This window comes from Chiloscyllium punctatum, chromosome 5 (assembly GCF_047496795.1).
Source record: "Chiloscyllium punctatum isolate Juve2018m chromosome 5, sChiPun1.3, whole genome shotgun sequence".
Classification (NCBI taxonomy): domain Eukaryota; kingdom Metazoa; phylum Chordata; class Chondrichthyes; order Orectolobiformes; family Hemiscylliidae; genus Chiloscyllium; species Chiloscyllium punctatum.
In genome coordinates this window covers 95,897,024-95,923,323 of record NC_092743.1, presented here as the reverse complement: position 1 = coordinate 95,923,323, position 26,300 = coordinate 95,897,024, and the positions used below count along the sequence as shown (strand labels likewise).

Genomic DNA, 26,300 nt, shown 5'->3' with positions numbered 1-26,300 from the left:
GCAAGGCAGCCTTTGTGTGGAACTGCAGGGCATGGGGGAAATACTAAACAAGTAATTTGCATCAGTGTTTACTGTGGAGAAAGATATGGAAGTTATAGAATTGGGGAAAGGGATAGTGACATGTTGAAAAATGTCCATATTACAGAGGAGGAGGAGATGCTGGAAGTCATGAAATGCATAAAAGCAGTTAAATCCCCAGGACCTGATCAGGTGTACCCTAGAACTGTGGGAAGCTAGGGAAGTGTTTGCTGGGCCCTACGCTGAGATATTTGTGTCATGGATAGTCACAGGTGAGGTGCCAGAAGATTGGAAGTTCTCTAATGTGGTGCCACTATTTAAGAAAGGGGGTAAGGACAAGCCAGGGAACTACAGACCAGTGAGCCTGACCACAGTGGTGGGCAAGTTATTGGAGTGAATCCTGAGGGACAGGATGTACAAGTATTTGGAAAGGCAAGGACTGATTCACGATGGTCAACATGGCTTTGTGCTTGGGACTTCATGTCTCTCAAACTTGATTAACGTTTTTTAAAGAAGTAATAAAGAGAACTAATGAGGGCAAAGCAATGGACATGATCTATATGGACTTCAGTTAGGCGTTCGACAATATTCCACATGGGAGACTGGTTAGCAAGGTTAGATCTCATGGAATACAGGGAGAACTAGCCATTCAGATGGAGAACTAGCCATTCAGATACAGAACTGGTTTGAAGGTAGGAGACATGGTGTTGGTGGTGGTGGTGGAGGAGGGTTGCCTTTCAGACTGGAGGCCTGTGACCAGTGACCAGTGGAGTGCCACAAGGATTGGTGCTGGGTCCACTACTTTTCGTCATTTATATAAATGATTCGGATGTGAGCATAAGAGGTATTGTTATTAAGTTTGCAGATGACTCCAAAATTGGAGGTGTAGTGGACAGCAAAGAAGGTTACCTTAGATTACAACAGGATCTTGATTAGATGGGCCAATGGGCTGAGAAGTGGCAGATGGAGTTTAATTCGGATAAATGCGAGGTGCTGCATTTTGGGAAAGCAAATCTTAGCAGGACTTAGCACGTAATCGTCAGGTCCTAGGGAGTGCTGCTGAACAAAGAGACCTTGGAGCGCGGATTCATCGTTTCTTGAAAGTGGAATCGCAGGTAGATAGGATAGTGAAGAAGGCATTTGGTATGCTTTCCTTTATTAGTCAGAATATTGAGTACAGGAGTTGGGAGGACATGTTGCGGCTGTACAGGACTTTGCACCCAATATTCCAACAGTGGCCTAACCAATTCTGGTCTACTTCCTATTGGAAAGATGTTGTGAAACTTGAAAGGGTTCAGAAAAGATTTACAAGGATGTTGCCAGGGTTCGAGGATTTGAACTATTGAGAGAGGCTGAACAGGGTGGGGCTCTTTTTCCTGGAGCTTTGGAGGTTGAAGGGTGACCTTATAAAGGTTTACAAAATTGATTGGCATGGATAGGGTAAAAAGGCAAATTCTTTTCCTTGGGGTCGGGGAGTCCAGAACTAGAGGGCATAGGTTTAGGGTGAGAGGGGAAAGATATAAGAGTCCTACGGGGCAACTTTTTCACGCAGAGGGTGGTACGTGTATGGAATGAGCTGCCAGAGGAAGTGGTGGAGGCTGGTACAGTTACAGCATTTTAAAGGCATCTGGATGGGTATATGAATAGGAATGATGGAGAGCGATATGGGCCAAAGCAAATGGGACTAGATTAGGTTGGGATATCTGGTCGGCGTGGACGAGTTGGACTGAAGGGTCTGTTTCTGTGCTGTACATCTCTGACTCTGTGGTATAGAAATGTATTTTTAATTGGTTTTTGCCCTGAAGTTGGGGGATTTGAATTCTTCAGTACTGATTTATTCAGTCACTTAACAATGTTTTATCAGTCTAAGCTGCTCACTAAGCTGTATAAGCACTTGTATCTAGATTCAGAACAAAGTTGATACCTATCTTTAGTTAATCTGGTTGGGTTAATTTTTGGTTGGAGAAAGTTTGCAGATTTAGGTTGACTGATGGTATTCATGAATAAGTATTGAATTATTGTGTTCATGCGACAATAGCTTTTCAAAGGAAAAGCTTTGAGCTTCGTTCGAAGATATCTCTGGCTCAAATCACCTTGCCTGGTCTATATCTGCAGTTAATAGATTTGCATTTCTTCCATAGACAAGAATTAGAAGCAATCTTGTGAAAACACTAAATAAATGCATTAGAGAAATAAGATGCATGAAGGTTGGGTGGAACAACCTCAAAGACTAGATATCAGGAAGTGCTTTTTAAAGATTTATGTAAATATTTTATTCCTTTGGGGGATTTTTTTCTGTGAAAAAGACTTTACCTACTTAATGTAAAAATGAGCCATCTCGCTTCACAGTGGGAGGGGAAACTACAGGCTAACTTTGTGGATGAAAATGATGAATTGTGAAGGTTTCTCAACCCACCATCTGGTCCAGCCTCAGTTATGCCACTGCCGACCTTTAATGGGAAGGAACAGAAGAGACTTAAATCTTCTTTAACCTTAATGTCATGCTGTCTATACTTTACAGTCAAACTAACTAGTTCTTTTTATTTCCCCCACTTATTGCAGTACAGTGTGCTCATCCTGACTGAACGTGATTTTGAACAGACCATAGCCACAGGGCTGACATTTGTGAAGTTTTTTGCACCCTGGTAAGTAATGTGTTCATTTAGCAGTTATTAGTGAAGGGAACGTAGGCTGGGTCAAAAGGATCAAACAGGTTAAGTTTATTCAGAGCTCTAATCCGTGTGTGGGCGAGGACCCACTCTTGTTATGTTTCATAGCAGCTGTAGGGAATACCTTTTCACTGTGGGAGGTGAAAAGGAGCCAAAATTAAATGTTGTTGATGATATCCCACTGAAGAGACATCTCTGACGAGAACGTGTGGTGTGGTATTATGAAAATGCTCTGTGAATCGTGGGAGAGGGATGCTACACTGGCAGTGGCTTCTCTCTTAGGAAATGTCTCACATTTGTAAAGGATTGTTCTCTCAAAGATGAAAGTGTAACCAAGCTGAGGAAGTACACTTTCTCTAAAGCCAGGGTTTCCAGTTGCTGCTTATTTTCCTGCCACAGCAGAAGAGGGTTAAAAGGAAGATCCCAAGTGAACAACTGAATCTTTAGTGCTTGGTTTTCATTATTGAGCAAGGAAATGATGTATGTTTTGACTAAAGAGGTTAGACCTCATGGAATGCAGGGAGAACTAGCCAACATACAAGACATTGGTTTGGCTGCATTTAGAATACTGTGTACAGTTCTGGTCGCCACATTACCAAAAGAATGTGGACGCTTTGGAGAGTGTGCAGAGAAGGTTTACGAGGATGTTGCCTGGTATGGAAGGTGCAAGCTATGAAGAAAGATTTGGGTCGGTTAGGTTTATTTTAATTAGGATAAAAGGAGATTGAGGGGGGAACCTGATTGAGATTTACAAAATCATGAAGGGTATAGACAGGGTGGATTGAGACCAGCTTTTTCCCAGGGTGAAGGATTTAATAACAAGGACACGCTTTCAAGGTGAGAGGTGGAAAGTTTAAGGGGGATACACGTGGCAAGTACTTCACACAGAGGGTGGTGGGCATTTGGAATGCGTTGCCAGCAGAGGTGGTAGAAGCAGACACAGTAAATTCATTTAAGATGCGTCTGGACAAATGCAGGAGTAGGTGGGGAAGCAGAGGGATACGGATGCTTAGGAATTGACCGATGGGATTAGGCAGTACATTTGGATCAGCTCTGGCTTGGAGGGCTAGAAGGGCCTCTTCATGGGCTGTAAAGCTTTTGTTCTTCTTTTGTTTTATTTGGATACAGAACTGGCTTGAAGGTGGGGAACACTGCTTAAACTATACAATCTACCCTTTCTTTGTGCATTCCAACTAAATTTGCTCTGCTTGGAATGGCAAGGAGCTGAGAAGAACTTGTTTGAATTCCTAACTGGAGACCTTCAGCCTTCAAACATGCAATTTAGGAGCAGCAGTAAGTCTTCCTGGGCCCCGGAGTTTGTTCCACCATGAAATAAGTTCTTGGTTGATTTGATTGCCCCATTCCTGCCTACCTCTGATAGATAGATAGCCTTTCAACCCCATGTTTATCAAGAATCTATCTATCTGTTTCTTAAAAATCTGTTAATCACTCTACTTCCATTAGCCTTTGAGGAAGAAAGTTGCAAAGACACTCAATCTGCTGTGAAGCAGAGAAGGGGGTATGGGGGGGGTGGTGCGGGAATTGCTAATCTGTTTTGAAAGGGCAACCCCATTTGTTTTAAAACTGTGATGCTCAGTTCTAGATTCTCCTACCTTGTCAAGGTCATTCTTATACATCTAGTGGATAAAAGCCTAGCCAATCTGATCATCCCCATTCCAGGTATTGGTCTAGTAAACCTTCTCTGAACCATTGCCAATGCATTTATATCCATCCTTAAATAGAGAAAACCAATATTACATACAGTGGTCCAAATGTGCTCTCACCAATGCATTGTAAAATTGGAGCATTGCTCCCTAATTTTATATTAAATTCACTTATAATAAACAATAACATTCTACAAGATTCCCTAATTAATTGCTGTATCTGCATACTGTGATTTGTGTGCTAGCATTCTGTATTTCAGAGACCTGCATCCTCTCATGATTTAATTTGTATGCTTCTTAATTATTCTTCCTGCTGAAATGGACCATTTCACATTTTCCCACATACTTCACTTGATCAGTCTTTGCCCACTCATATAACCTATCTATATCATTTTGTAGCCTCCTTCTGCCTTTTTAAATTACTTTCATAAGGATGATGACAACACAAAAGGTAGATATGAAGAGAAAGAGATTTGATGACTAAGAACATATGAAATCAAGGCAGAGGTAGACCATTTGGACTCTCAGGCCTGCTCTGGCATTCACTAACATCACTGATCTGTTTGTTTCAATCTACCCCTAGTAACCTTGGATTCTGGTTTGGTTGGGAGTTAATTGCTGCCTTAAAGATATTCTGTGATCTCTCTTCCACCACCTTCTGAGGCAGACCGTTCCAAAGTTGCATACAGTTCTCAGGGAAAACAAACATTTCACCTGTCCTCAAAGTCAACTCTCAATTTTAAAACAGTCCCCCTAGTTTAGATTTGATTCCCTACAGCATGGAAACAGGCCCTTCAGCCCAACCAGTCCACCCCACCCCTCCAAAGAGTAACCCATTTCCCTCTGACTAATGCGCCTAACACTATGGACAATTTAGCATGGCCAATTCACCTCAGCTGCACATCTTTGGACTGTGAGGGAAACCCATGCAGACACTAGGAGAATGTACAAACTCCACACAGACAGTTGCCTGACCTTGGCCCTGTGAGGCAGCAGTGCTAACCACTGTGCCACCACTTAACCACAAAAGGAGACATCCTTCCCATGTCCACTTTGTGAAGACCACTCTGATATTTCAGTCAAGTGACCCCTCATGCTTCTAAACTTCACATCCTGTACAGCCTATCTTATTGGGATCGTATTATAGACCCCCCCTCCCACTCCCTTTCCCCACTGTGGGATCCACTTCTGTCTTTGAGCCAGAAAATCTCCACCTGGAACTGCTCAGTTAATCCAGCATTCCATGGTTGAGAGCACTCCCTTGGCAGGCAGTTAAGTATTGGCAGGAGCTGTGTGCAAGTTGGACTGTGAGGGTGACAGAAAGGAGAACCAGTAGTACAATGGCAATGAGACGTGCTGCAAAGAATAATAAAAGTTTTCATTACACACCACTCTTTTCAGTTGACAAGTTTTTAACCAAACTTCTAACTGTTACTTTATGTTCCCTCATTGTCTGCCTAATGTTACACTTACCTTTTATAGTTACTTTGACCAACCTGTTCTTCTTTATAATTAACAATATTAAAAAAACCCCAAATCATTTCTTGAATGTAGGCTGTTAGGCACAGCAAGTTTTTCTCTTTATATCATTCCCCTGACTCATGGAGAGAATGGTACAGTTTTTGTTCTAAACTTTTCTATGAGGTCCTATAAATAACCAGGACAAAAACAGAAATTGCTGGTGAGACTCAACAGGTCTGGTGGCATCTGTGGGGAGAAAGCTGAGCCAAAAGTTTTGAATCCAGTGACTTTTCATCAAAAGATACATAATCACTTCACATGTTAAAAAGGTTAAAGCAAGATGGGAAATTGGAGTCACATATTTAAGCTAAAAGTACTCTGACAGCAGAAAAATGCACCGTGCATGACATAAATACACAGAGAAGCATGCTGTTTCGTGGTACTTTCTGGATTTCAAGTGAAATGATGCCAGATCTGTCTCTTGTTTGAAAAAGGTCCAATAACTCTTCCACATGTACTTAATTGTATCCTTGGAGCTGATATAGATCATCTTATGAAGAATCATGAACAGAGTCTAAAGATCCTGCTGGAAGCTCCAGCAACATCCTGCAAACACTGACTGACTAGCCAGTTATTTCCTTTCACTGGTAATTACTGGGGGAGCACTGATACCTCAGACGCTAGTGCAGTGCTATTCTCGAGCTACCAGGACATTGTTTAATTCTACCCGTGAAGGCAAATATTGACAAAGATATTGCAGTCCCCCACAACTGCAGAGTCACAGACTTGATTTGTAAGCTTCGGTGTAATTGCAAGACTTGAGAAACTTTGATTCTCAATGATATGGCCTAGCAATCTCTCAGCAGAATCCCCACATACTTTCCCATAAACACCATTTGTAATCACTACGAGGTAAACTGCAACAGTAAGAAGTATGGGAGACCATGATTGCACACCAGCTGCTGCTAATCTCAATGGCATTGGCATCCGTCTTCTGAGCAGCCTATGTATTTCATAAATGTGACGCTCAATCGTATTGAGCGAGAATTTGGCCCTCCAATACTGTGTGCCCTCGAGTAAAAGTTGACCCCCTATTTTGGCCAGAAAAATCTGGAATTTTCCACATCTCGTATTGAAGTTGACCTTAGTTCTTCATCGATAACAGATCAACATTTGTGAGGCAATGTATTATCTTGTATGTAAACATTACTGTGAGGAAATGATTTTTTTTCATAAAATTCACCAATTTGGCACAAAGGTTTAAGACACATCCGGTCAAAGTCCAGTGACCATTTCCCCTTGTGTGTAGCTCACCTGAGCCCCATTCCCCTGTGGCACTTGGGGAATGTAGTCATAAGGATGGGATTTTGAACTTTAAGCCAACTGCACGACAGTGCACCATCAAATTATTGTAATTTGCTTTTCTTACCCTTTTATTCATTTAGAGATCAAGCAGGCTTCTGCTAATGATACTACAGTATTTTGGACTGTAGGATGAATTTCTGCCCTTAAAGTATCCATGTAATAGTCCTCCCATAAATTTAAAAGTAGTTTTAAAAAATTAGATTTTTGCATCAGTATATACAATAAATGTTGACCAAATGACAACAAAGTCTCTGAATAAAGCAGTTTTCTGCTGAAGCTGCCGGACGGTTAAATCTTCTCCGGAGTGCAATGCAGCATCTTGACCAGTGAGACAAATAACTGAATTCCAGCATTTTGATCATCATCAGTACCTCTACATTTTTTCAGTGCAGGTTTTCACAAGGGTTCCCTGTAAGATAATTTCTCACAGATCAGAGAATTCAGTACGATCCTTGAAGTAATGTTTTTGCATTTGTTAGGATTTCTCTTCTGCTGTGGGTGAACTGTTTCTTTTGGGAAAAAGATGTTGCAGGTGCCTTGGAGCAGTGTCAATACTTTCAGGGCCCTCCAAACCTCACTAATTCACAGTAAAAGCTAAGCACTTGGCAGAAGGTTCATACTTCAACACTAAGTACTGCAGCCATAAGCCCCACACACTATTTGTATCAACAGGTGTGGCCATTGTAAGAGTTTGGCACCGACCTGGGAGGAACTTGCCAAGCAGGAGTTTCCTGGTTTAAGTGATATCAAAATCGCAGAAGTGGACTGTACTCAACAGCGCTCCCTCTGCAACCAGTTCTCGGTGAGTACAAAACTATTACCCAGAGATGTTGAAAACTAGTAAATGGTGGAAAAATGTGAAAGGAAAGTTTCCATGTAGTTCAAAGCAGCAATGTTGAAATCAGAGTTTTGGAAAACATTATAAGCTTTATTTGATTTTGAGATACATTAGCAAATGCTGTAAAATACAAGGTAGTCAAGGCTAACTTTCATACACTGGTTGGGGATACTGTTCAGTGCCATGAAGACTATCAATCAGTAAGACCTGCTCACTGATAGTCTATTGCATATAAAACATCAGGTCTAGTACAGGCTGCCATTGAATTGTTAATTGCTACTCAGAAGTAGGGAGTGAATCAATGCTTTTTGGTTTGAAACTATATGGACAATATTGTAAGATGACAGTCCTCTTCCCTGTCATCTTCCTCCTTGTGAACGTTTTGGTTCCAGGAGTGAGGAGCCTCAGATGTGAAATTAGATTGAAGTTAGGACTATTTTCCTTAGAGAAGGTACAGAGGAAATTTGATAGGCACATTCAGAAATCATGAGGGGCCCGTACAGAATTCACTGTTCCTACTCCTAAAAGGATCATGAATATTTAAAGTAAATGACAAAATAAACAAAATGACAAAGACTTTTCTCATGCAGTGAATGGGTAGGGTGTGAAATGCACTGGCCAAGAGTCTTGGAAACAAGTTCAATTGATGCATTCAGAAAGAAATTAGCCTTAACTAAAAGAGAAAGAGAGAGAGAGAGAGAGAGAGAATGAGTAATTACAATGGAAAGGCAGGAGAATGTTGTATTGCCCATTTGAAGAGTTAGTGCAGAGAGGGCTTCCTGTCTTGTAACGTTTCTTTCTTTTCCTTTCATTCAAAAAACTAGAACATATCCCTCTAGAACCCAAAACATCCCTGAAAAATAACTTGTTTGCAAGCTGTCTTAGTGCTTTGTCTCTGTCGGGGAGGTCTTGTCCTATGTTTATTAAGCCAATAGAGACACTTACTTTTGTGCCAATTTGTTAGCGTTGTACTGCTGGTGTTCAAGGTGGAAACTAAGTGAAAAGGAGAAACAGTTATTTTGGTGAAAGTGCAGTAGTTCTGGGTAACATTGGGATATCAGTTAATTCTCCAGGATATTATACACTACTCAGTTTCTAATATTTAAAGAAAAGATCACAGAAACTTCTGTTTAATCATAAATCCTATAAGAACATCTTACTAAATAAAGGGTAGTGATAACTCAGTCAGACTGTGCTCCATGCTATCTGACAATTACCATAAAATCTGATGAAGCAAAAGAGAACCAGCTTCATTTTATGTAGTCAAGCAAACATTTTTAATTCAACACTAAATTGGGGGCCTTAAATTATTCACTATCTTTTCCTTTCTCTTGAATATCATTTTGCCTGCTTTAAATGAGCAGGGTACTAGTGAAAGAGATAATCAAGAGGGCAGTTACAGTTTTCACTTTCTTTCTGAAGTATCAACCACGCTAGGATATAGTTTCAGCAGCATTGCTCACACTCCAGTCAAAGTGGCATTTGTGTGAATCATGACAATAGATGTTGGCAGGTTCTGATCACAAAGGGTCTCCATTTCCAGTATGCGTTCCTAGATTGAAGTTGTAAACGAAGATTCCTTTGCTCATGAGCATAACTACTAAAGAGATAATCTGAGATGCACTGGGAGTTGAGAAAAAGACTACATTCTTGGCAGCAGATGCCATAATGTCAGTGTCAGTTTGTACAACTTTTTTATGATTGATCTAAGACAGCTGTAGGGCCAGGAGGAAGCTATTTAGGCCCAGGGAAATGGTTTAGCTCAGTTGGCTGGATTGTTGATTTACAGAGCAGTAACGCCAACAGCATGGGTTCTATTCCCTTCACTGGTTTGAGGTTACCATGAAGGACGCTGCTACTCAACCTCTTCCCTCTGGTGGCCCTCAGGTTAAATCACCAACAGTCACTTCGCTCTAATGAGAGAGCAGCCCATATGGTGTGTAAGACTATGATGACACATCATTTAGGCCCATGTGTGTTTTGCCAGTGACTGGTCTGCATTCAAACACTAACATCCTTTGATCCATATCACATAATACTTTAGTTTCATCAGTTTTGAAATTGATTGGATGAAAGCAATTGATCTTGAATCAATTGCCTTTTGAGAAAGGCAGCCCTAGTTTTCTGCCCTATCTTCCACAAAGATTGGTTTCCTTATTTTATTTCAAAAAGACTGGTTTGTAATAGATTTGGTTTTAAGCCATTCAGTTTCCTGAGCCATAAGATGAAAATGGATAATCTAATTAAAGCCTTAACAACACTTACCTCTTCCCCAGCACCATAAATTATTCTTGAGTGTTAAGGCCCTCCATTAAGTTGAATTAAATACTTGTGGGTCAAAAATCTGTCTAACTCAATACTAAGATATGTTCAATGACTCAGCTTTCATTGAACTTCTCTTCTACAGACAGCAAGGATTAATGAGCTTGTTAAATATGGTTAAATACAAGTGATTTGGACTTGGGTATGAAATAAAAAATATCAAATTCAAATTTACCTTAGATTAGGATATCACCAATTACAGAGGAACCTTGATTATCCAAATTTTGGATTATCCAGCAAGATTGAAAGGGTCCCGATGCTTGGCTAAACTGTGTTATCCACCATTCAGTTATCCGAAACACTCCTCTCGCCTGTGTCCTTCAGCTAATCGAGGTTCCTCTATAATGTTCCAAATGTGGTTCCCAACAATGATGTTGTCATCTATGATGTGGGGAAATGGTTAAAAACTAAAAATATAGTGGAAAAAATTCTCAATGGCGTAGCAGGTTAGAAAGAAAGTCAAAGGTTGAAAAAGCAAAAGTGATTGTATGATGGCTATCAGCAAGACAACAAATTGGTAAGGCACATCTCACCAGGTTACAAGTACTGGGATGTCGTTTTTAATTCCAGATACTTAAATTTCACAGATTAGATCATATCAGGGATATGACGTTTCAGTCCTGCTGAGAAATTGGGAAATAGCATTATATTCCATACAATTAAATTCAACAATAAATTTAAGGGAAATCGAATACGCACGCAAGTCAGCATAGCAGTGGCTCACTTATAGAAATAGGTAACAAGGCAGTAATAATTTAGGATCAGAACAAGATGAGAAGCAAACATTGAATGCATCATCACAACTGACAACAACTAATTCAAGCATGCCACTTGTAGAGAAAATAGACAGTTAGAAAATAACATGTAAATATTGTACAGGCAGTAGGCACCAGTAGTTTCCTATTGTTTTAAAGCATAGGATAGAGTTTAACATTCATGGTTTATACATCTACTACTCTACAGCTTGATTTCCACTCAAGGTCTTCAGCCCATTTAGAGATTGTCTCTGTCTCTGATTTTAATTTCACATACAGCCCAGGATTCTTATCACTTAGTGCATCAATTGAACAAAAATCAGAGTCTATTTACAAATTTTTAATTGACCGATAAGACAAGGGATACATTTAATATGGAGGTGGCAAGATTGTAGATTAGAAATACCCTTTTGTGTAAACATACACCATTTGCAGAGGATGAGACTGCTAGTCTACCATGACTTTGTACCTCTAGCACCTGACTTCCTCCTCCCCCAGGCCAGCCCAGTAATCTCATGGCTGAGTAAACAGTTGAGCAGAAGGTAAAATTGATGAAGATGCCCCCTGGTATTCTCTCAGCTCAGAAGCCAGTCTAATGGAACTCTCTACTAGATATCTAGTATTATTTTTAATCAGTGCACTTTAGTAAAGGGTAAGACTTCAAACTTTCAAGATTTCCTTCTCCAGAAAATAGATTGACTAGAAGATTATTTTTCCTCCTCTAGTTGGGTTTGTGAACTTAAAAGTTTAAATGGGCAAAAGAGCGCTGATCTGATGTCACAGATACATGTGCAAGTGGTTCCCAGTGGTGTATTTGTACTGGGAACAGGCACTCTTATTGTGGGTAGGTGTATAAGAGGGAAAAAGAAAACACTGTGTTTTTATTTTAAGGTCCGTGGTTATCCAACATTGCTGCTGTTCCGTGGTGGTCAGCAGTTAAATGAATACAATGGAGCGAGAGATTTGGAAGCCCTTCACAACTACATCCTACAGCAAGCCAGGGATGAACTGTAAAACAAGTGTCTTTTTTGTCCAGCCACCACCTCGTGTCACTGTTTACAAGTTTGTGTTTTTTTGATGTGTAAACTTCATGGTCATCAACGTATTCCATAAAGGTTATTGCCAACTTACCAGCCTTCCAGATGAAGAAGTTGGCTTCGCTTTCATCATATAGTGGTGCCTTCTAAGTATGTGGTAGTGAGTGGTGAGATCTTGCTTGTTTATCACCCCTATCTGCCATCTTTTAACACTTAAGTGGATGTGATTCATGTGTTGTTATCAGACAATCACGGGCTATCAAGTGTACCTGGTTAGTAATTACAGTACTGTGGGGAAAAAACTAAACAAGAATACCTCAGTGCATCTTCAAGCCACATTCATCTGCACAAGTTAATAAAAAGGAAGCCAAGCCAGTTTATAACAAGTGATTGATAACATTTGTAGAGTGTGAAAGACAGACAACACATACTGGTGTTAAAAAAAAGAGTATGGGCAGTATCCATGTAGGGATTGTGTAATTGTTTTTTCCCTCAAAAAGCAACAGCAATTAAATCCCTTGTGAACAAAACTGGGTAAATGTAGCAGTTATCACATAATATGGTAACATGCTATATCCCCCTTTTGAGCTTTATGTGGTAAATAGCTCCAGAAACACACTGCTTTTAATTGAATTTATTTTAAAGAACTGGACACTAGAGAAGAGAATGAGAGAGCTAACTTTTCGTTTTATGCTAAGTTTTAAGTTGAAGAATTTCAAATTTAATGAATGCATCAAACATGCCAGATAGTCATTCAAGCTGGTTGCCATTGGCAAGGTAATTCTTGGAAAAAAATAGTGAGTGTAGCCCCAAGATGCCAAACTGTATATTGTGTGAGCAAACTGCACAAAAACCACTTGACTTTAACATCGTTTATTGTTAGCATGTATGTATGGAGAATGAATTGTTCTTCAAGAGAGGCAGGGGAGCAGTAAGTGTGTGTGTGGTTGGCACTTAGATTTTTGTATAAAAAGAATCATTAAACAAATGTGGGATTATGTCAATAGTTTACACTACTTGGCAATTTCTAATAAAAATTTCTTAAAAATGATTGTCCAGAGTGCGTTTCATAAAAGTAATGTGCATGGTGTGCCTGAACCAGGGGCTGTGATGAAGTGGTCTTGCAGCTTTTCATAATGCTCAAATTTGGAACTGTAAAACTGTAACCGAAGTTTCTCCTGAATCTCTCACCTGGTCTTCTACCATCTTAAAACCTAGTGGCTGCTAGCATCATCATTACAGCCCCTAGTTAAAAACACAGTTACCATAAAAACCCCAAAACAAATAAATTACATTTCTTATGAAAACTTTGTACAAAATATATTACAAAAGCCTTTTTAAGTAGAAACTTTTTAAAAAAATTGTAAACATTATTTACAGAGGTATTGCTCCAGGATGTATATCGCTATGCACTCAGGATATAGTTACTCTCCAGTAGTTTCAGGTCAAGATGAACTTTCTTGTCCTTTTAATGACAGCCACATGCTCTGACCACCATGTTCCTGTATTTTTTCAATATAACGTTTGAGCTGTCATCGAAGAAGAGGACTGAAATTGCATTCAGCTTAGTGGGAGCACAGCAGGGCTTGGGAATGTAGTCTGGGTTCATGAGGTGGACCTATCGTCAAAGAAATTCAAAATGGTCAGATTGATATGTGGTCAGATACATCCTGTAATATATTTATCTACTTTTGTCAAACTCTAGCAGCTGATGTGTGCTTTTCAATGCTTTGTTTCACTCTCAATGTTGTCGCAAATTCTGCATCTAGGCTGCTAAAGTAAAAAAGATACTCTTAAAATGTACTCGACATTGAAAGATGGCAAGATTCCTCCTAAAGGTCAGTCCACAATCGTTAGGAATTTTAACTATTGTTGCAGATGCAATTCAGGTGCCTGTTTTGAGAACCACAAAGGCTCACCAAGTAGTGTCATCACTGGATACAAGCACTGACTTCACAAATCCTGATGAAGGGCTTTTGCCCGAAACGTCGATTTCGAAGCTACTTGGATGCTGCCTGAACTGCTGTGCTCTTCCAGCACCACTAATCCAGAAACAAATGACACTGCTTGGCATAGGATAGGAAGAGACACTTCCTGAGAAATACAGGACTATTTTCCCTGGTGCATTGGAGGTTAAGGGGTGACCTTATAAAAGGTTCATAAAATCATGAGGGACATGGATAGGGTGAATAGCCAAAGTTGTTTTTCAGGGAGTCCAAATCTAGAAGGCATAGGTTTTAGGCGAAGCTAAAGATATAAAAAGGGACCTAAGGGGCAGCCACTTCACACAGAAGGTGGTACGTATTTGGAAGAGCTGCCAGAGGTGTTGGTGGAGGCTGGTACAATTACAACATTTAAAAGGCATCTCCATGATTACATGCATAGGAAGGGTTTAGAGGGATATGGGTCAAATGGGACTAGATTAATTTAGAATATGTGGTTGGCATGGCTGAATTGGACTGAATGCTCTGTTTCTGTGCTGTAAAAGTCTATGACTAGAAGCAAATCCAGAAATACAGCTAATCGGTTTACAGAGGGGTTGGGATTGATCTTTTTAGTAGGAAGTTATAACTTCTGGTAACCCTAAACCATGTTTGTGGCCATGGATTGGGAAAGCTATTAGGATGACTAGGGAATCCAGAATTTATTTAGTAAGGTCATTCTGTTCATTGAAATGGCTTGTATTCTCTCATAAGAGGGGAAACCTCATTTTATTGCAGTACAGGTAGACAACCTTTTGTCCGAAATGCTCAAGTCCAAAGGCTTTTTTGTGAAGTTTTTTTCTCATTAACAAGCTTGTTTGGCTTTCAAGTAGGTAACCCAAGTTGACACCCTCTTGATGTGTACCACTCAGCTGCGACGTGGCGGTTTGGTGGTTGGGGGGGGGGGGGGGGGGTGTGTGCCTCAGCACTGGCTGGCCTCAATTCTGTCTCAGGGCCCGATTTACTCAGTGATTCTGCTTCTTTGGTAAGATTTTTTTGTTAAAATTGAGTTACCAAACAATCATTTATTCTGAAATTTGAAAAATTCTGAATTCCGAAAACCAGCTGGTCCCGAGCATTTCGGATAGAGGATTGTGCATCTGTACTAACCACCAATTAAATTTCTCAACATTTACTTTGTAGTTGATATTTCTAGCAATCCTCAAAGTAGTTGTTCTAGTCTTTTCAAAAAGTAAATATTAGATTTTTTTTTAAACCAATCCATATCTCACTAATCACCAAAACATCAAAAACTATAGCCCCATTTCTATTCATCTATTGTTTATTTTTACTGATAATAGTTGCCTCGGTCTTTCAGCTGTTCTGCTTCTGAAATCCTCATTCCTACCTTAAACACCCCTAAAACCTGACTGCTCAAACATTCTGCTCCCTACCTCCCAAATTCTACTCTTGATAAATCTGAGGAATCCAAAACTCCGCAGTTCCTTTCCTAGCTTGCTCCAAGTCCTACTCACCTTGATTTGCAGTAGTTTCCAGTTTGCCTACCTTGTTAGGATTCTCATTCTTGTTTTCCAATTCCTTAATGATCTCCCCCCTGTTTCTGGACCTTTAGCGATATCTGTGCTTATCTAATGCCAGTCTTTTGGCAACCAATTTTGGCTACATTTTCAGCTGCTTAGACCCAAGCTCTGGCATTGTCTCTTTTTTTTTCTTCTGAGACCTTTGACCTGACAGCTACTGTGGTTCAGATTAGATTAGATTACTTAGTGTGGAAACAGGCCCTTCGGCCCAACAAGTCCACACCGACCCGCTGAAACGCAACCCACCCAGACCCATTCCCCTACATTTACCTCTTCACCTAACACTACGGGCAATTTAGCATGGCCAATTCACCTAGCCTGCACATTTTTGGATTGTGGGAGGAAACCGGAGGAAACCCACGCAGACACAGGGGGAATGTACAAACTCCACACACAGTCGCCAGAGGCGGGAATTGAACCTGGGTCTCTGGCGCTGTGAGGCAGTAGTGCTAACCACTGTGCCACATTCAATGTCATTATGACACTGAAGTGCATTGGGACATGATATTTAATGAGGGTTTCTATAGAAATGTAAGCTGCAGCTGCTTTTTTTTGATACTTCAATTTCACTCGGATTCAGTTGCTTACCATTCAAAGGTTAATTTGCCTTTCATTTTAAATGTACAACCCTGGATTTTTTTCTGCAAAACGCATGAAAGAAATTCATCCAAGCCCCATCCGCTGCACCATCAAGTTGCAAACCAACCTGACTTGGAAATACATAGTCGTTCCTTCAGTTGTTGCAGGGTCAAAATCGTACAATGTCCTCCAAAACAGCATTGTGGGTGCACCCATACTACATGGACCACTGTCATTCAAGGTAGCGGCTCATTACCACCTACAGGACAGTTGGGATGGCCAATAAATATCGGCTCAACCAGCAACATCCACATCCTGGCAACAAATTAAAAACAAAAGCTGCTCCTCAAAATTCCCAACCATGCAAAACCATAGGCACTTGAGTCTGTGGTGAGAAAGTAACAAAATGAGAATCTCAAAATATTCACTAAAGGGAAGACCAATGACCTGCTCAATTTCCTTTTGCATTTCATTGAAGTGCAAGTTGAGAGCATGCAATCATACACTCGATTGGACAAAACTTGCATGTGGCTCTTGTGCCTTCAATAACTTCCCCAGGGAAGCTGGGAAACTTGTTTCCTTGTCTCACTTTGGGAGCTCTTTGTACTTCTAGGAGACTGGGTCACAGGGTAGTGGGTTGATTCTGGATTTTATCTGATTAAAAAATAAATTCCTTAGTGGACACAGTGGGGAGCAGAGCCCCGAGCAGGAGAATTCAGAATAATACATCCTGGGTCCATAATTTGCAAGTGGAAACCTGAGGTGTAGAGGGGCCATTTCTCAAAGTAGAAATCCATACGGAGCTGCAAGAAAACGGAAAGGTAGCAGCAGCAGCATGGATAATTATCCCACCTGGGTTTGTCTTCATGCTAAAGTGTGAAGGGAGTGTGCACTGGCTGGACTGAAACATCTCAGGCCTTAGTTGACGCCAATGAACAAACTTTTGTGTCAATGGTGAAAGAAAATTGTCAACTTTAAACACAAAATCCTTCACATGTGGTGTCAGTGACACTCTCCCTCTTTTCCATACACACACACACCCCCACCCCGTGTCAACCATGTATCCAGTGGCAGGTGCTGCAAGAGAACTAAATGGTAGCCAGAGCATTACTCACCAGTGTTTGTACGATCGCATGGTTTGTTGCATTCATATGTGCATTAAGAGGAAATGAGCACTCTCCATCACAGTAATATGCTGCATAACCTTCAGGTGCTATTATCCAGTCCTTTGAAAACATGAATTGAATTGTAATATTAACAGGTTATTATTTTAATAGTAAATTATTCTCCATCAGTCGACTATAACAATGTCTATTTCTTCCCCACTGGCTAAGCGCTCTGTCACATCGCCATCTCGAGTTGGCTATTTTCTGCTGTTTCCATCTGAAAACAGCTTATACAAATAAATTCTACCAAGAATATTTTACCAGACCTTCAGGAACCTAAATCAATCCATTGTGCATCATTTAAAGTAATGCTTGCTATACAATTCATTGGAAACATTAGGAGACCATCTTTCAATTAATTGCTCCCTCTATGAGTGAGCATTTGGTAACAATAGCATTTCTACACATAATTTAGGCATAAAGAATATGGTACTGATGATGCTTTAAAAATAAGCCAGTTTAATGGTCACAGTGACACATTAAAGGGAAGGAGATACAGAAGGAAAGAAAGCAACAAACAATAAAAGTGAGACAAGCCCTAACTGCAGGGGTTCTGCACTTAAAAATTAATCTAAATCTGGAGTGAGGAGAATGGGAGATTGGAGACACGATCGAAGCATCCTTCTTATTAGCACTGCATTGGAGAGTTCTGTAAATACTTATGGTGCCAGCCAATGGGAAAAACTGCCAAGCACAGGCCAGGCCCTCTTCCTAATGCCATTTACAGCCTTGCACTGTCAAAGTTCGGAGTTTTTTAAAACCTGTGTACTCTCCAAAATCCAGCGCCTGAGGGGATGCAATTTCATTTTGAAATGCAACTGATGTCAGTTTTTAAAAAAAAGGTTTTGTTTTTAAGAAAGTTATTGAATTAGAGAGAGTTTTCTCTCATACGAGGGATGGGGTATTGTACGAGTCAGCTGCTGGGAAAACAAAATTGCTGAAAATGTTTTTTTCAACATAGTAAATTATGCTGATCTAGAATGCACTGTCTGAAGGGACAGTGGTAACAGATCCCATAGTAATTCTCGAAAGAGAAATTGATAAATATTTAAGGGAATGAACACTGCAAAACTACAGGGAAATGACAGGAGACTGAGACGGGACTAGCTGGGTATCTCTTCCAAACAGCTAACACAAACAACAGACCGAATGGTTGTAATATGCTGTGATTCTGTGAATACCTTGGCGTAGCCACCTCAGAAATCACTATTCATGGGTAACCTCCCACATCCACCCCATACCTGATTCGAACAGAGTCAGTAAAAGTTGAACTGACATGAAAGAAGTCTCCATTGGTACCGAGATTTCTGTTTTGGACATTATTTCTTCGATTGCAACTTCAGGATAAAAGCCCAACATTAAGCAATGAAAGAAATAACTGATGAAAACAAATCAAGCCACAAAATGAAAAAGGAGATGTGTTTCTAAATTAAACTCAGGGACAATCTAAGATTCAATCACAAAACACTGGGCATACATCTCAAGCAAAGGGTGGTGCATGTCTTGAATGTGCTGCCAGAGGAAGTGGAGAAGGCTGATACAATTACAACATTTACAACATCTGGATCGATACACAAATAGGAAGCTTTTGGAGGGATATAGACCAAGTGCTGGCAAATGGGACTAGATTAGTTTAGGATATCTGGTCAGCACGGACAAGTTGGACCAAAAGGTCTGTTTCCGTGCTGTACATCTCTATGACTCTATAAACAGCAATGGGCAAGGATTAGATTAGATTACCTACAGTGTGGAAACAGGCCCTTAGGCCCAACAAGTCCACACCGCCCCGCCGAAGCGCAACCCACCCATACCCCTACATCTACCCCTTACCTAACACTACGGGCAATTTAGCATGGTCAATTCACCTGACCTGCACATCTTTGGACTGTGGGAGGAAACCGGAGCACCCGGAGGAAACCCACGCAGACACGGGGAGAACGTGCAAACTCCACACAGTCAGTCGCCTGAGGCGGGAATTGAACCCGGGTCTCTGGCGCTGTGAGGCAGCAGTGCTAACCACTGGAGCTATGAGCGAAATGATTTAAATCAGACAGTTACTCTATGTTTAATATCCTAGGAGTGAATAAAGAGTGCTTTACTACATTAAAAACATTTCATCATTTAAAGAGAGTTTTGGATGGCAAAATGGACACAGCAGCCTTTAATATCCAAGTGATAAGACTTAAAAACATTATGTTTTTTTAAAAACAAGGGTAGACTGCTGGTCAGTAAAGTGAGAATACTTACTTTGATTTATTATTGTCACATGCAGCGAGATACAGTGAAATGTTTTGCATGCAGTACAGACAGATAATAAAGATCACAGGGTGATTGAACAGAGCAAGCAATACAGTTATGAAGTACACAAAAAGCAAGATCAACATTAGATTTGAAATTTCAGAAGTTGCTTGCTACATTTTGTACAGTAAAAAGTAATTGTTAATAATCACATAACATCCAGACATTAAAAGGCCCTCGATTTAAAAGTACAATCAAGGAGGTATCAGTTGGACACTTCTTCAGTCCTGAGCAGACTGATTCTTCCTGGAAACCAAAGATGAACCTTAAATAATCCACTTCTACCTATGCAACAATCATTAAATAGCATGCAGACACAAATGACCTGGTTTTCTTCTATACTCTCCTTCCCTAATATAGTTCCATGACCTTTCTCTTTAAGATCAGTTAACTCAATGTGGGTGTAGAATGGAACAAAGGACATTCCCTTCCACAGAGCTCAGGAACAAACACAGAGCTGTGGCACACATATAGTAACCTAGAGAACTCTGGGCAATGTTATTTGACTGCAGTGGGGTTGGAGGCAGTTAAAGAACAATGTATTAGAGCCATCAGCAAAACTACAAGTGCCAGGTGAGATACTGCTAATTGGATATAGCAGTTTCAGTGAGAACTAGACATCTCAAATTGTTTCACTGAAGTCTGATGAGCTATTTCAGGAATAATGCCATTAAGCATTCCTTACCACATTGCTTTGAAGTGCACTGTCATGCAGGCAGAGATAATTTTATTTTGCACAGCACCTTTACAACAATAATGAACCAACTGATGGGCTAATTTGAAATGTGTCATGGTGCGTGAAGAATAAGGAGGCCAGGGCAACAGATAATTCAGAATAACTTGATATATTTTGGTTCGAGTGTAAAACAACAAGGACAGCAAGCCAATCTCACCCTTCAGCCTCTGATGCTTTGGCATTTGTAAATGATACTCCCCTTTCTGTTATTCAATATCAACAACAGATAGATTAGAACATGGAACCATGTGACTAATGGGTGAGGATAACTAATTGGGAAAATGTTACCACCTACATTCTAAGAACTTTCAGCTCAAACAGATAACCTTCAACTTCTCGGAGCACTCAACACATGTAGTGTCCTAGGCCCTAACACCTTCAATTGCTTCAATGACCTATTGGAGATATCACGTTTAGGTCAATGAATACAATTCTGGTCACCATTCTACAGAAAAGATATTAAACTTTGAGAAAATTCAAAAAGGATTAGAATTAGAATTAAAATCCCTACAGTGTGGAAATAGGCCCTTCAGCCCAACAAGTCCACACTGACACTCCAAAGAGCAACCCACTCAGACCCATTCCCCTATCCTATATTTGCCCATGACTATTGCACCTAACCTACACATCCCTATGGGCAATTTAAATTGGCCAACTGACCTAACCTGCACATTTTTGGACTGTGGGAGGAAACTGGAGCACCCAGAAAAAATGCACACAAGACACAGGGAGAACTCCACATAGACAGTTGCCAGAGGTTGGAATGGAACCGGGGTCCCTGGTGCTGAGGCAGCAATGCTAACCACCGAGTCACCGTGGCACCCCACGATTTACAAGAATGTTCTGGGATTGGAGGTTTTGATCTATACAGAGAGGCTGAAGAGACTGGGGCTTTTATTCCTGGCGCATCACAGACTGAGGGGTGACCTTATAGAGGTTTATAAAATCATGAGGGGCATAGATTGAGTGGATAACCAGGGTCTTTTTTCCTTGGAGGTATAGGTGTAAGGTGAGGGGACAAAGATTTAAAAAGGAATTGAGGAGTAACTTATTCAGACAGTGGAGTGTATGGAACAAGCTGCCAGAGGAAGTGGTGAAGACAGGTACAATTACAACATTTTAAAAGGCATTTGGATAGGTACGTGAAGGGACATGGGCCAAATGCTGACAAATGATAGTTGGTCAAATTGGAATGAGTGGTTGGTGTGGACAAGTTGGACTGAAGAGGCTGTTTCCGTGCTGTATAACTTGATGACTCTATGATTTTCCCTTCATCATAAAATTAGAAGTTAGGATGTTTGCCGATGATTGCACATTGTTTGGTACCATTTGTTACTCCTCAGATACTGAAACAGTCTACGCTCAAATGCAACAAAACCTGGACAATATCCAGACTGGAGCTGAGGAGTGGCAAGTAACATTTGCACCACACAATACCAAGCAATGACTATCTGCAATAATGGATGATCTAACCATGCCTCTTGACATTATATCACTAAACCTCCCATTATAAACATTTTAGGAGTTGAGATTGACTCACTAATAAGCAGTGGCTACTACAGCAGGTCAGAGGCTAGGAATATTACAGCAAGTAACACACCACCTCACTCTACAAAGCCTGTCCACCACTTACAAGGCACCAATCAGGAGTGCGATGGAATACTCCCTGCTTGCCTGGATGGGTGCAACCCCAATAACACTCAAGATGCTCAACACCATCCTAGATAAATCAGCCAAGGTTTGATTAGCACCACATCGACAAGAATCTACACATTCCACTGCCGCTCACTTGCAAGGTGCACTGTAGAATCTTGTCAAAGATTCTCAGATTGCACCTTCCAAACCTCTGACCACTTCTATCTTGAAGGTCAAAAGCAGCAGATCCATGTTAACATTCCACTGCAAATTCCCCTCCATGCTATACACCACTATCAACAAACACATCGACCTGTACCCAATATACCAGCCACTACAACGGACAGCTGGAACTGACAACCGGAAGCGGCAGATACAAACCACTATAAATGCCGGAGGAAACAGCACAGAAGCGCTTCACAGGAGGCTCCCAAACACGGAGGATGTCACCTAGACAGGGGACGAAATGTCTGCAACACAAATTCCCAGCTCGGCGAACAGAACCACAACAACGAGCACCCGAGCTACAAATCTTCTCACAAACTTTGAATACACCACCTTCATCGTCACTGGGTCAAAATCATGGAATTCCTGACCTAAGGGGTTTGTAGACTACAGCTGTTAAAAGGAGGCAGCTCACCATCACTTCCCCACAAGGGTAACTAGGACAGGCAATAAATGCTGGCCTGCCAGTGATGCCCACGTCTCAATGGTGAATCAAAAAGAAACATTCAGGGAACAGATCAGGTGATCAGTAGAATTACTCCTGTCTGTCTGCATATGTACAGGAGCATGCTCATGGTTGTATATGGATCCATGTCATTTTCTCATTGCTACTCAGTAATATCTATCTGTGGTTCGTACAGAATCTACTAGAATTCCTGATTTACTTTTATTATTCTTGTAGTATTTTCTCTCCCAACCACTGGATGTGATTTAAATCCAGTGCTGGAAAACTATAGGAGGCCTACAAACATGTTCAGGATGCCCAAGACTGGTATTGCGAATCAGTACCTTGCCACCATTGGGGCCTCCTATCCAATTAGTTCCCAGACAGGGTGAAAATCCCCTGTGAATGCCAGAGGCAGACAGCTCTTCAACCCATGCAGTCACTGTACAGGGGAGGGGTGATGCCAACTGCAACTACTGCTATTGCTCTCCCATGCCATCTCTCCCTGATGTTGGGTACCTTACCTCGTGACTAATGGGCTCAACCACGGCCACCATTTACCCCTCCCTTCCAAAACTTGATTAGAGGGTATAGTGGGGAAGGGGGTGGGGAAGCGTTGCAGAGAAGGTAGTGGAATCTCCATTCCACACCTTTGCACTCCAGTCAAGCAGTCCCTCCCATCTCCAAACTCATCTTTAATACAGGGCCATTAAAATCTGCTCATTGTACACTTATCGCACACATTTGAACTAATTACCAGATTACTCTGATTTTCTCATTTTCAGATTTAACTTAAATTTTTTTTTTGTATCTCGCTGGTTATCTCTTCCTATCTATCCTCATTGCGATGGTTGTTGAAGGTCAGTCACCACAGCTCCAGGGCATCTCTGCAGAGTTCCTCAGGGTAGTGTTCTAGGCCCAACCCACTTCCATTATGCTGGTTTGTCACAGACGGAATTGGTAGCAGCAGGATGACATGGGACTTCTTTTCTGTATCCAACGTGGAACCTCTGACTAATTCAGCAACAGTTGGACGTGACTGCTACAGCAACCTTCAGCAAATTTTAATCCAAGATGGCAGCAAAGTAGCAGAGCCTGAGCCCCATACACTTCCACGTGCTTTCTTCCTCTCTTCCCCACCTTTGTTCTTAAATATTAAACTTTTGTTCTTTTTCTTTACTTTCTTTCCTGTAAAGCCTGAGGAGCGGTGGGTGAAGGATGCTGCCTCCAGTGGCCGCAATGCCAGGATGAGCCGTAGATGGCTCCAGCCCTGCCCGAGGTCGTGCGGCAAGCAGGTCCCGAGCTGACTCCCCTGGCCAGGGCTCACAGGCTGAGCTGAGACTCCAGGCTCGCAGCTAGGCCTAAAGGAGTGGAAGAGTCAACGCAAGAGCTGGGCAGCGAACTGGGGGCAGCAGCTGGAGAAACTTCAGATGGGGAACAGGAGGTAGGGACCCCGCACATCCCCAGGTCCGCGGCTCAGTTTGAACGCGGCAGTCGGGGGAGGGGTGTTGTGGAGACCTGTGACCGAGACCCCCAGAGCCCATTTGAGAGACTCCCACGGACATCAAACAGCGACCAGCAGAACAGAGGAGGAGGAACAACAAGAAGGAGAGAGAAAGATGAACTCCACTGAAGTAAAATCTTGCATTATATTCAGATGTTTCAAGATGGCACCGAGGTGTGGTGACACTTTGCATATAACAGGTGAAAAAACACTTCCCACTGCATTTTTATACACGTGACAATAAATCTAAATCTTCAGCTACTTCAAAAAGGTCAGAAGTGGGGATGTCCACTGATGACTGAAATGTTCTGCACCATTCAGAACTCCTCAGATGCTAAAGCAGTCCACATCCAAATGCAGCAGGATCTGGACAATACCAGGCCTGAGATTACAAGCGGCAAATAATATTTGCACCAGACAAGTGCTGGGGAATGACCATCCCCAACAAGAGAGATTCTGATCATTTTCCCCCCCCGCCTTGACTTTCAACAACATTACAATCTTTCCACCGAATCCTCCACTATCAACATCCTAGGGATTATCATTGTGACCAGCAACTGAACTGGACTAGCCACATAAACACTGTGGCTACAAGAGCAGGTGAGAGGCAAGGGATTCTGCACCAAATAATTCCCAACTCCCCAAAAACCTGTCCACCAAGTCAGGAGTGTGATGGAATACTCCCCACTTGCCTGGATGACTGTAGGTCCAACACTCAAGAAGTTTATCATCCAGGAAAAGTAGCCCATATGATGGGCACATCATTCATCACCTTTCTAAATTCACACTCTACCTCCCTCTCCACCGCCACACAGTGGCAGACATTTTAGGTGTCTAAAAGATACAATGCATTACTCACCAAGGCTTCAACAGTACTTCAAGACCCATGACATCTAGAAGAACCAAAATTGCAGATGCATGGGTAACATCACTGGCTGTAAGTTCCCTCTATACTTCCCAAGCTACACATTGTCCTGATTTGCAACTCTATAGCTGTTCCTTTATTGCAGTTTGGTCAAAATAAAGAACTCTTTTCCTAACAGTACTGTAAGTGTCCCTGGACCCAAAGTATTGCAGTGGTTCAAGGTAGCAGCTCACCGTCATCCTTTTCCAGAATAATTAAGGATGGACGATAAATACTATCCAAGCCAGTGATATCTCATAATCCCCCAATAACTTACACTGGTTTCATAAATCATTGATGCCATTAAGTATTAAGATAGGCTGAGAAGAGTGGGGGCTATGTTACTTAAGAGAAACGTAGGGATATGTTCAATTTTTCAAGATTAAGAGATTAAATTGTCATATAATTTTGTTCAAAACAGACAGAGATGGTGGGAAAGACAAACTATTTATATGGTACTTTTCATGTTTTGAAGTACCATCACCATCGAAATGCATGAAACAGCAGCTCCCAAAAAAAGACCAAATGCAATAACGAGTAGATAATTTCTCGACGTTGATTGATGGCTAAATATTAGCCATGATGTCAGTTAATGTAACTCCTCTCTCAAAACAGTGTCATGGAATGTAATACATCCCCTGAGCAACTAGGCCAAGCCTCAGTTTGGCATCTCATCCAAAAGAGGAAATCTACAAGAGTGTAGTGCGCTCCCCCTGCACTGCAGAGGCAGCCTGGATTTCTCAAACCCTGACATTGTATATGAAACTGGAAATTTGTGATTCAGAGGCACAAGTCCAGCCCACTGCCATGACTGACACTTTGGGGAAAAAGGTTAGTTATAGTGAGTCACCCTTTTCTTCTGGGAGAGATTACCAGTGTGTGCGGTGAGCACAGAATTCCTGTCATTGAGAGAGGAGGGTAATTTGAGTTCATTATTGTGTGAAATACAACAACCCACGGTTTAACCCATTTTATTTTGTCTGAGGAGCAGGAAAATTGACGTTTTGTGCAAAAGCCCTTCATCAGGAATAGATGAAGGGCTTTTGCCCAAAACGTCGATTTTCCTGCTCCTCAGATGCTGCCTGACCTGCTGTGCTTTTCCAGCAACACTCTAATCTAGACTCTGGTTTCCAGCATCTGCAGTCCTTGTTTTTAC

At 41.4% G+C, this 26,300-nt stretch overlaps 2 protein-coding genes across 2 annotated transcripts in view; one reads left to right on the top strand and one right to left on the bottom strand.

Moving 5' to 3' along the window:
- The window catches only part of txndc5 (thioredoxin domain containing 5), a 32,736-nt gene extending 19,556 nt beyond the window's left edge, over positions 1 to 13,180 (top strand). Inside the window, exons 8-10 of the mRNA XM_072570814.1 lie at positions 2,581 to 2,663; positions 7,850 to 7,979; positions 11,984 to 13,180. Coding sequence (XP_072426915.1) covers positions 2,581 to 2,663; positions 7,850 to 7,979; positions 11,984 to 12,106 — 336 coding nt within the window. The 3' untranslated portion in view covers positions 12,107 to 13,180. The remainder of the gene's footprint in view (positions 1 to 2,580; positions 2,664 to 7,849; positions 7,980 to 11,983) is intronic.
- bmp6 (bone morphogenetic protein 6) overlaps positions 10,882 to 26,300 on the bottom strand; it is a 134,125-nt gene continuing 118,706 nt past the window's right edge. Inside the window, exons 6-7 of the mRNA XM_072570813.1 lie at positions 17,347 to 17,457; positions 10,882 to 13,747 (exon numbers count right to left, since the gene is read on the bottom strand). Coding sequence (XP_072426914.1) covers positions 13,598 to 13,747; positions 17,347 to 17,457 — 261 coding nt within the window. The 3' untranslated portion in view covers positions 10,882 to 13,597. The remainder of the gene's footprint in view (positions 13,748 to 17,346; positions 17,458 to 26,300) is intronic.